Genomic DNA, 11,401 nt, shown 5'->3' with positions numbered 1-11,401 from the left:
CTTTTTCAATAGAAGGATTTTCACATTCAACGCAAATCCCGAAGGAGGATCAGCTAGTGAGACCAGAGTTCAGTCAATCACTTGTTTTCACTGATGTTCCTTTAAAGATGATAAGTGCTTCCTTATTATTTCATCAAATAGGAAGAAGAAAAAAACCTCTTAAGTATAGATAAAAATATGCTATAAAGGCTCTGGAAAATAGTTTAGGATTTGAAAGAATTGAGGGATAGAAATAGGATTAAAAGCTCAGTAAACATCGCAATATAATATAATGTAAGCTATATAATATATATATATATTACAAAAAAAACTAATTAGCTCTAAACTTGCTATCTAATAGACACACTTTGACATAAAATAATTACCATTTGCGTGTGTGTGTGTGTTTGTGTGGAGAGGGTGTGTTTGTGTGTGCGTGTGTGTGTGTGTGTGCGTGTGTGTGTGTGTGTGTGTGTGTGTTGCTCTGTCTGCGTGAGCGCTTTATCACAAATCAGAGTGTCGGCGTCTGAAGCACAGGGCAAGAGTTCACCGGTCCGTCGCTCGCTCGGGGAGTTTCTCTCAGTTTGGTGATAGCTGGCGAAGTTTAGAGGCTAAAAAACCAAACACATGACAGCTGAGAAGGAGTCTCCGTCCGCAACATAACTTCAGCCTGACTCATGGACACAAGTTAAGACCGTGAACTGCGCTGGATGCGTTCAGCCGGTGTGGCGTGTTTACTGGCTTCACGGACAGCAACGACGATGCCCTTCTAAACGGGGGGGGGGAGGGAAGTAACGTTACTGTGGGGGTAAGTTAACCGCTTTAACGGCTACGTGCAGAAGTGGTGAGCGGAGACACGGTTTCTTTTTTCGCGGGTGTCACTTGAGAAAGAAGTCTGTGGAGTTATTGAGAAGTGTAACGTTAACTCGCGCGGACGTTTCATCCGGCTGACAGTTAACTAACGTTACCGGTGAACTAAATTAAAACTATTTTACATATTTATTTCTTAAAACGGGATTCGGCAACCTGCTGCTGGTTAATGGCAATTTTACTGACGCCATATGTAAAAAAAAAAAAAAAAAAAAAGGACAACAAGTCGCCAAACCAAACATAAAGGATACCTGCCACCGTTAACGTTAAACTGTCAGTTTGAGATGCAGAGTTAGCGTTCGTTACCGTAGGTTTTGTAACAGTATGGAAGCCACGAAAGTGTTGCAGCTTGTGCCATTTAACCACCCAGCAGGCTTCATAGCAGATGAACAACGTCACATTAAAGTTATCCGAATAACTGGGTGTTTATGGTCAAGCAAAGAGACGTCACATTTTACATTTAAATGCTCAAAGTACTTGCTAGCACGTGTGACTTGAGACTATGCTCTTGAACTGTCATTTTTTACATTTGTGGAACGATTGAGTAGCGTTGCTTTCTTTAAACAGCACTCATGAAAAGGCTTATCAGTGAGAAGCTCGGGCCCATTAATTAAATAAATTGTGACTTTCTGCGAAAAAGGCCATCGTAAATGAAACACATCTGTGGTGATGATCTCATTTGAACAACAAAGACTCGTGCTGGAGGCCCCAATTACACAAGCTGCTTCCATACATTAAAGGGATTATGATAATTAACATGTAGTAGTGCAGCGTGGCACTTGCCGAGCATCTTCCCTCCTCAGAGGGGCCTCATCGGAGCTGCGATGACGTCACCGCCGGAGAGCAGGGGCCTGAAATAATCAGGCATCTCTATAGCGAGGGTTTCCATGACGACGCAGCCTCCTGGTTCAGATGGGGGGGGGACTGAGTCTCAAACGAATGCTTTGGATATTATGGGTGTTTGTGACTCGTGGTACAAAAGCCCTTGTCTGACAATCACAACATGAGACCTCGTTGTGTTTTATTGTTTAAATAGCACTACACATATCTATTATTCTAACGGTGGACCTCCCCTGTAGGAGGTGACACACTGAGACGATTTGATGTGGTATATTTTGTATTTATGGCATAGACAGAATAAGCATGATGTGAAAGGATAAGGTTGTCAGTTTAATGTCAAACTGCTGAATTAAAAGATGAAACTGTTTTGTTCCTCCAGTTGTTTGAGAGGCCCGAGACATGACGTCCATTGGAGCCGATAGCTGACACTGTAGAATGAGAGAGGATGGAGCAGACAGACAGCCCTGCCCCTGCGAGCAACAACCCTAATGGGTTTGTCAACCGAGTGTTTAATGTTTCTCTGGATGTGGAGAATGAGACCGGCAGTGTTTATATTCAGGAGACCGGGCCAGGGCCTGCAGAGGGCCAGGGAGAGACCCAGGCTGCCTCTTCTCAGACCCCTGTCAAGGAGAGACAGGAGGTCAACCGGAGGCCCCGTGCCACGGGGGGCATCTGGAGGATCTTGCACCGAAAGAGAGCCGTGTCAGAGCTGGAGCGCAGACCCCACTCCATGATCCTGCCCGGGGAGGCTTCCATCCCCAAGCTCTCGTTTGCCGACAAAGTTCGCTCCTTCAAGAAGCTGAAATCCCCCTCTGTGTTCAGAGGGAAGACGGGGAAATTGTCCACCGCCAAGTTCGGCAGCTCCTGGGTGGATGAGGAGTCTTTCTGCCGGGACATCGGCACTCCTCAGCAGTCCAGCAGGGGCCCGCTCAGACACCGCGGCAAGAGGCACTCCTACGCCGGCCACACAGCAGAGTTCGACTGCTCGTTCGAGGACATCGACCTCACGGCTCCAGCAGACGGCCACCAGCCCGCTGTGATGGGAGAGGCTGTGACTCAGAACGGTTGCAAACTGTCAGACAGAGTTTGCTATACCAAGAGAAGCCACGGAAATTCAAACAACTGCAACAAAACGGAGGCAGGCTGCGATGAGCCGAGCGTTAAAGGTAGCCCGAGCACCCACCACGGTAGAGGGAGGAGGCACAAAGACGTGTGGAGTTACCTGAGGCGGATTTCCCTTTTGGGGAAGGCCAATCCGGTCTACTCAGAGCGGAGCTTTGACTCTGAGCTTCCCTCTTTGGACAAGACCATGGACTCAGACTACGGGTCTGTGGACTTTGAGAGTGTCAGAGACTTTCAGCCACCGCCCCCAAAACACTCTGACACCAAGGGGCACTTTGGTGGTCTGTTCAAGTTTTTCAACAGTGTCGCAGACACGGCCAGAAAGTGGCGGACGACATCGCACTCCTTCTCTCCTCCAGAGGGAGAAAGGACACCGGTGGGCTCTCCACGGGCCCCGCAGCCGTCAGTGGACAGCATCCACAGTGTGTCCCTCACACTCCACAGTGAAGGACTTCCAAAGTCCCAGCCGATGCCGTCATCACCGGTGACCGCTAAATCCTCACACTCAGGCAGCCTCGACAGCGAGGCTCCAGCACCTGTGACAGGTGGACGATCCCCTAAGGTGGTCCTAAAGGCCTTCAGGGCATGCCCAGGAGCTCGAGCTGTCAATGGCCTTCAGGGTTCTGAGGGCTCAGACAAACATGTAGACAGAGAGACAAACCACAGGTCCACGGCCATAGTAGAGAATCATATCCCCCGGTCAGGTCCGACCACAGAGACTAAAGAAGAAGCAGAGGTTGAAAGTGATCCATTAAGCTGTCTCTGTCAGGAGGAACAGGTAGCAGGGCAGACAGGAAATGAGCAGGATTCCAGGGATGCTCCACCGTTCACCCGCCAGATACAGGAAGTGAATTTCCAATCACAACAAGGTGATGAAGAGAGCACAACCAATAGTGTGCCCGCATCAGATTCCACAGAGGAAATATTCAAGGTATGTGACTTTAAATACAAAATGAGCAATGCTAATTACCAGCCACTGAATTTGAATAAATGCATTTGTTAATGAAGTCAGTGATTTGTGTTGCTGAACAGCATTTGTGTCTCACAGTCATGCCATAACCACAATCCATTGCAGGCTTTTTCTCACATCATTAACAATTGCCAAAACATGTAATTACTGCATAAATGCTCAAAAGTATCATGTATGTAACTGTTTTAACCACGGTCATTCTTTTGCTTCTTAAAAATCATCAACAACAAACTAGACGGTAAATAGCACCAGAGCTGTTACTCATTTCCCCATGATAGACGTTCCTAGGTGTGGTGCATTAGCTGTCTGGGAGAAACAAAAACATTCAACACACCACCAGCCTGTGAGGACATGAATGGGCAGTAGTTGTCCTTTTGCCCCATCTGTTGGAGAGAGGAGGAAGCAGTCAGTAGTGACGATGGTGGACAACACCATATTAGTTTGTCCCCTCTCCTGCTCAGCCAGCCTTGTGTGGCCTGCAAGGAAAACCCTATTTCCCATAAAGCCGTTTGTATGTGGCTGCAGTAACCCCAGAGCTCACAGTGATGTCCGTGCATCATGACGTCACCCTTTCCCTTCTCACTCCAGTGGAGGCATTAGTCATCCCCCTTCCAGTCACACCATCGAGTCAGGACACGTTAGCCCTGACTCCCGATGACAAAATGAGATGTGACATCTCAATACTCAGCACACTTTCATCGGGGTTTATTATGCAAGGGCCTGTGGGAATCTGTGTTTTGGGAAGGGTGTTAATGATTGATTGTTTTCTGAAGTTTAAATGCCATTCAGGGACTTTCTCTGGCACCAGCCACTAAATGCATAGCAATTAGAAACATGAGCTCATGGGCTAGTAGAATCTTTTTGATATGAAATGAGGTGTATTTTACCGAATCTATGGAGACGTTCTTCCCCAATTCCCAACACAAGAAAAGCAGTGTTGCACCTTTTAACTGGGCCAAAAATCGCTGAGTATCTGTGCCAATCACAGCTGTGTGAGCAGATTGCCAGCCAGACAGGCTGCGGTGTGAGACAGCTGTGCCCAGCCGGGCCCGACTCGAGCACAGAGAAGGCCTCTGTGCCCCACAAGCCGCCGCCAAATCGTCCTCGCCCGGCCTCAGCCGCACTGGACCCGTGGAGGCCCGACCCGGACCGAGATCTCTGCGACCACTACGGCGAGGTCGGCTCGCTGTGCCGGCGGAGACGCAGGCCTGTTCCCGCCACGCAGCGCTCTCGGACGGCCGCTCGCTCCAGGCCCTGCTCCGTCATAGAGACCAGTGTTACTAGGGAGACGCAGTCCACGGAGCTGCACCACAGAGTAAGACGTCAAAAACAATACAACACAGGGCATTCACGCATCATTTCACTGAATGCAAATACACAAACATTGACTTTAAAATGACAAATACGCCGTCCCCGCAATTATATAAATACACGGTTATACATTCATGTGCAGTTAGCATACATATATCATACCCTGAGGTCAAAAAAATCGCTGATCAATATACCACAAGCCCAAAATGAATCAAACACACACGACAGACTTTGAAGGGCAGCCCAGTACTAACCCAGTATTTATACAACGCTCAGTGTTAGTTGCCACAGTGCATGTATGCTCTGCCCCATTTATAGAGGCCAGTATTTCTGGATGCTGCTTTTCCCTCAGCTCACCTCCTCCCCCTCTCCCTTCTTTCCCTCCCTCCCTCTCTTTCTCTCACCCATTCTTTCTTTTTCTTTCTTTCTTTCTTCCTGACTTCTCTTTCTCTCTCCCTCACTCTTAGTCTCTCTCTCTCTCTTTTTTTTTTGTCGCCAATTTTCTGCCTCATCGCTCCCATAAGCTCTACCTCTCATTGCCCTAACTCAGAGTCATTTCATTTTGTCCTGTGAGACCGCCCCGGTTGGCATGATGTATAGTCTCTCAATGCGCCAGAATAGACTTCCTGGATGTGAAATACTTTAATTCACTGCAAAAAAAAAAAAAAAGAAGGGGGACAACGCAGTAAGGGGGGGGGGGGGGGGGGTAACATGAAGGGCAGGGGGATGTGTCCATTCAACCTTGTGAGTGTGTGTATCATAAGTTACATATGGACTATAGGAGATGCCCTAACCACTCAGTCCCCTCTAGGCCTTGTCTCGCCCCCCGGGTGTGTCCCCGCTAGAGCCCCCACTAAGGGCTTCTCTCCTGCGGTGCCGCTCCCTGCCGCTACCCCCCAGCACTCTCACTGCCTTGGCGCTGCTCCTTCCTCACTCAGGTACCCTTTTGTTTTTGTTGAATTCCCCCCCATTAATACGCAGGCTGTTGATTGATGAGTGTTTGGTGAAATTGATCATCTGTTTGCCCGGGCCGTCTCTGCACGCGTCCGTCCCCTCAGACGTGGGTCAGACGTCATCGTCGGTGCGCCTGCGGTCAGGAGGCTCCGGCAGCTGCAGGAGGAGGAGGCTGCTGAGACCCGGTTCGGAACCACTGCAGGTCAACATTGTGAGTCACAACACACACACGATTACAGATGAATCTATCTTTTACTCTTCTTTCTGTCAGGCTTTCAAGGGCTTTATAAGAACATATTGTACAGATTATAAACAATACTATGACCACTATTGACACTGTTGATATTGACTCCCTGCATACACACATTGTCACACTGGGTTTGTCCACCTGTCACACACATATTAGCAGATGTAAATGAGATGATGGGACGTAGCATAGAGCAGGAACGTGACAAATATCCTCCCACTGATACTGATAATAGGGAGAGGTCAATGTTTCATCAGACGATTAGGGAACTGATCCGTGAAGATGGTGGCCACGTGGATTAATGTCATCCGGTACTCTTGGGCCATTACTCATCGTGAACAGGCCACCCGACACATCTGATGGGGATTCTACTGGAAGGAGACGCAGAGTTTCTCTGACGGGGTGTGGTGCACATTTCTGGGGCTTTGTCCAACCTCTGTACCTGCCGAACCGCAACGCACAGAGCGCTTAACGCTGTTTACATCACTGCTTTGATCGCACTAAATTGGATCTCTGCTCCCGAGTCCCACATGCAAGGTTTCATTGACTGCAATTCAGCTTTCTTTCATTGAGGAAAAGGCGTCATGCATAATGTTTCCGAGCAGTGTTTCAATATGTGAGAAAAGAAGGAGTGTGCACGGCGTTGTAAATATGTGAGCTGTTTACTAGGAGTCAGTGAGGGTTCACCACAGCGTTTGTGGTACAATCACAAGTCCATGTTCATGAGGGATGCCGTCTACTCCACTGCTGAATGCTGAGCCCAGGGCTCTCTGCCTTGGCACGTCCATGCATTGAAATCTAGTGAACTGTATTCGATGCCGCTGCATTTAGGCTTTGATCATAACTTCTTCTTCTTTTTCTTTTTCTCGCTGGTCTAAGTAGTGTTTGTGAGCCACTGCACGTTGTTGCCATGACACTCGCTGGCTGTTGTTCATCTCCTTGCTTCTATCTTTAGGCCGCCTTTTTAAGTGTGAGCTAAATAGAGAAAGTGTGTGGGTGAGAGAGAGAAAGAAGAAAGGGGTGGGAGAGAAACGGAGCGGGGAAGAGAGAGATGCTCCCTTTTGTGTGTGCACTTTTTGTGCCGTGGCCCTCCCCTGGGGTAGGGAACGTGGACTCACAACACTGGAAATGTCTTGTGTGTGTGTGTGTGTCTGTGAATGGCGAGGGGGCAGTTCATTTGCCTCAAGTTCTGGGATTCATGACTGCGTCTTGAGCATGGAGGTAGCACGTACACTGTGTATGCTGCATAAATACTTTACATGCACAATATGACAATATATAACGCAGCTGTAGTGGAGGGACACGGATGGATGACGCTTCAACGTTAATGTCTCCTTTCTGGTAAGTCAAGCATCGCTTACATGTTATGGATCTCATGTCAGCATCGGCTCTGTTGTTTGGGATACAGTGCAGTGTGTGTGTGTGTGTGTGTGTGTGTGTGTGTGTGTGTGTTACAGCCTTCCTGTTAGGACGACTACTAGAACCTGGAGGCCGCAGGCAGAGAGAACGTGTTCTCACTGCAGTGGATTAACTGCTAATGCTGACGCCTCTCTTCTCCCTTTCATTTAACTGGATTTCTCCCCCTAGTCACTGCCCTCTCCTCTCCTCTCCTCTCCTCTCCTCTCCTCTCCTCTCCTCTCCTCTCCTCTCCTCTCAACAAACACTTAGCAATGGGAGTCTTTGGTAATTCCCATGCAGATGAGAGGACAGTTCCCTGTGTGTTACTGATGCCGTGCCCGAAGCTCTGCTGTCAACTTGTCAGAGACGGGGCCCGTCTTATTAAGGGCTTCACGCAGATTAGGAGTTTCAAGAGCAATTTTATATGATAAAGTTTGGCCCAACCCAGGTCTGTCTGGTCATAATCATATTACGCAATCCTATCTATTTATTATGAACGCATGAGTCAGCAGGCAGAGGCGAGTTGAGGCAAGCGGTAGGGCAGTGTTGGGGAAAAAGTGCAACTACTTATGCAAGCGCACTTTTTTTTTCATACACCAGTGCTCAGCTGTTAATTTGACCACACACACACACACACACATGCATGCTGTTTATATCTGCCTCCCTCGGCCCCGGGAGCCTATGATACACCCTCTTCTCTCTGACGCACACTTCACGTGCACACTCCCGATGCATTCAGAATTCATCTGTCGGGGTTAGTGAGTCATCACGTCGACGACTTCTTTATTTGCCGAGAAAGGAATAGCACTGGCCGGCGATACCTCTGTCGAACACGCTGTGATTGTGCGGCATCGGTCTCGCCCCGGGGCCTTATTGCTTTCTTTAAAGTTGTGGGCAAACCGCGGGAATAGGTCTCCCTCAAAAATAACCGCGTGTATGATGTACGGCCCTCTCTTTGAGCCACAGGCCAACTAGAATCCTTTATCAGTGTTCATTCGACATCGTACCCCTGCCAAGGTGCAGGCAGGTATCCGCCGTGACTTACTGCAGCCACCAGCTAACGCTGTTCTGCAGGACGCATCGGGCTCTAATAAATGGTATCGCCCAATCTGAGCAGGTGGTCGTGTCAGAGCCTCCCCGGGCTGTTTCTTATAAAGAATAGGTTTCTACCTAGCAGGTGTGTGTTGTGTGTTGTTGTTGTTGTTGTATGCTTTGGCATGCGACTCATGCACTTACGTGGTGTGTGTTTTTGTGTGCTAGAGAGAGAGAGAGAGAAAGAGACAGATAGGCTCAGGGCCTTATTTCTTATATAACTGTTGAGAGGGTTTCCTTTGCTCTGGACAAAAGCCATTTCCACTTTTATTTCAGATGGCTGCATGTTCCCTGGGACTGTGGGGAACTGTGCTGTTGTGTTAATTCTCCCACTCACTGCTGTGTCCCGTTTTACAGTATGTCCGCGTTCTGTTCGTATTTCGTCAGATCGTGCACGCCTGTGCATGTCCAGGTTTGTTTTTGTGCATTCTTGAAGCTCTGTTTTTTTTTTTGTAAAACCTCATCAGGGCCAGTTTCTCTACCCTTCCATCATCACTCCTAAGCACTGCCACTGCCTTAGTAGGACAGTGGGGATATATTGGTGGAAGCAATGTCACAACACGCAGCGCTGTTTTGTTATGAGACTATTTAAAGGCCTAAGGGCACTCCGGTGCTCGTTATCCGGCCTCAGTTGTATCATTTGTAGGAGTTTTCCCAGGCTGCTCAGGTGATTTCACCCACAGTCATCAGCTTCTGCTGTTTGTGTAACGCACACTGCTGTTTGTGTAATGTTTTCATGGCTATCTGACAGCTGTGTATTTGGGATAAAGATTTTTTTCTGGTCTTGAGTCAACTCAGAAGAATGTCACCTTGTGTTAGGTAATAGGAGGATCCCTTGTTATCTGACAGCACCATCTGAGAGCAGACACCCCACAGGCTGAAATGTGTAACCGATGTCTTTCACACAGACATTGTGGAAGTTTTATGTCTGTATTAATTCCACTTATAACTTCCACTGTATCCATTCTGTTCACCCGACTATAATAATAGTTTAGAATTGGATATTTCTATGTCTCCTTACCTCTCTAGGATGCACTGCCTTGTAGAGAGGAGGTCCTGCCGGTGTCTAGTGGCACCTTGAATTTGCTTCGACGTCTTCCCAGATGCAATTTGTGGGTTACAGAAATGAAATTGACTTGACTTGACTTTAGTACAAAGACACATGATAGTTCCATCTCACTCAACACTTCACATTTTGCCATCAGCTTTCTCTTGCAGCAACCTTTAACCGAATCCTTCCACGTGCTGATTAAATAACCTCAGTAGCAACAGTACTTAGCAAAATATAAAAAATGATTGATGTGATAAACTAGGGCAATCGATATCACGATATGAGAATAGATATCATCTTAGATTTTGAATATTATACTGTTCTTTTACTTGTCAAAAATCCCATTGTGTAAATACTTTTGTGAAACCACCAATAGACAACCCAACAATATCGCCCAGGTCTATGATGAACAAATAATGAATAACTGTGTAATCCTATATACATTCAAAATGAATATTTTATTAAGTATATTGTATTGATGCTCAGCTCTCATTCTCGCTAAAAAAAATAAAAATGTAACCAACAGTGACGTGGGCGAGTTGTACATGGCGTCAATACATTATTCAGACGTGATTAGAGGTTGTCATCTCGCTGCTTTGTCAACTCACAGGCTAATATCTGCTGGCTGTTGTCTTGGGGATCATGTGTGTTTTGGAATAAATTGTCTGTACCTTCAAAACAGCGGCAACTCAATCTGCCTTACAAATCACCTGCTTCGAAAACAATCATTTTTGCAATATTGTCAGTCAACACAGTTTTGGCAGCAGGTAAAGGCAGCATCCTGATGAGACAATTTTAAAGGGGCTATAAACAGGGGGTATTTTAAATACCAGTACTTTTACTTAAAGATGGTTTAGTACTCTTAGTACATTTAGAGCAATGAGTACACTTCATACTAACATGTAACATTTACAGCAATCGAGTATTGTTATGAGCTCCAGAGAAAACTTGTAGGCACAATGACCTTTCAAGGGAGCAATAAGCAATCATGCATTTTATGATGGAGAGCATGTGTGGCTTATTACAAAACATATCATTTTTTTGTAAATTAAAAACTAGACAACAGCTGTGATTTAAATATGCGTAAATTGAGTAGTTGTACCCCGAATAGAAGACGCCGCTCCCGTCCTTTTGTCCCTGCCCTAAAATAATGAGACAGAAGCTAACTGCCTGTAAAGTGTGCTGCTAGTTAGAATGTATCCTGCAGGCCTTTGTGAAAGATGGGCTGTATTTTTCCGGCAGCTGTCACTTCTTGTGTACATAATTTAGCTTAACTTTCTGCCTCTGACCTCTCTGGCTCGCCCTGGCTCTCCCTGCTACACCACATGCGGCGTCAGAGCAAACCCTACGACACGTACGCGTATTATGCAACCGCCGACGCTCCTCGGACTGCTTTCTCGTTCCCCCCTCCCCATCCGCCTCCCTTTTTACGCCATCACTTCCATCTCTCTTTCCCCCTCTTCTCAGGTCAAGCCCACCCCCACACTCGTTTCCCCGCTCCCCCTATTCGCTCCATCCCGTTGCTCCCTCCAGGCCCGTGAAATAACACCTGCTTCTTGAGACGTGC

The 11,401-nt window shown here is 47.3% G+C and overlaps 1 protein-coding gene across 8 annotated transcripts in view; it reads left to right on the top strand.

Annotated features, from left to right (window-relative positions):
* Positions 1 to 490: 490 nt before the first annotated feature.
* Positions 491 to 11,401, top strand: part of LOC116389207 (rho guanine nucleotide exchange factor 9) — a 41,648-nt gene continuing 30,737 nt past the window's right edge. For 3 of the 8 annotated variants that reach the window (XR_004213108.1, XM_031857705.1, XM_031857707.1), the window contains exons 1-5: positions 492 to 787; positions 2,069 to 3,742; positions 4,770 to 5,096; positions 5,904 to 6,030; positions 6,151 to 6,257. Coding sequence is in view for 7 of the 8 variants with exons in the window: in XM_031857705.1 (XP_031713565.1) it covers positions 2,135 to 3,742; positions 4,770 to 5,096; positions 5,904 to 6,030; positions 6,151 to 6,257 (2,169 nt within the window). In the remaining variant the exon portion in view is untranslated. Of the gene's footprint in view, positions 788 to 2,068; positions 3,743 to 4,769; positions 5,097 to 5,903; positions 6,031 to 6,150; positions 6,258 to 11,401 lie in introns of all 8 variants that reach the window. The other 5 variants (XM_031857706.1, XM_031857704.1, XM_031857708.1 and 2 more) reach the window with 4 other exon arrangements.

The sequence above is a fragment of the Anarrhichthys ocellatus genome, unplaced genomic scaffold, assembly GCF_004355925.1.
Source record: "Anarrhichthys ocellatus isolate YVR2014 unplaced genomic scaffold, GSC_Weel_1.0 scaffold19, whole genome shotgun sequence".
NCBI classification, from domain to species: Eukaryota; Metazoa; Chordata; class Actinopteri; order Perciformes; family Anarhichadidae; genus Anarrhichthys; species Anarrhichthys ocellatus.
This window is presented reverse-complemented; position numbering and strand designations above follow the sequence as displayed.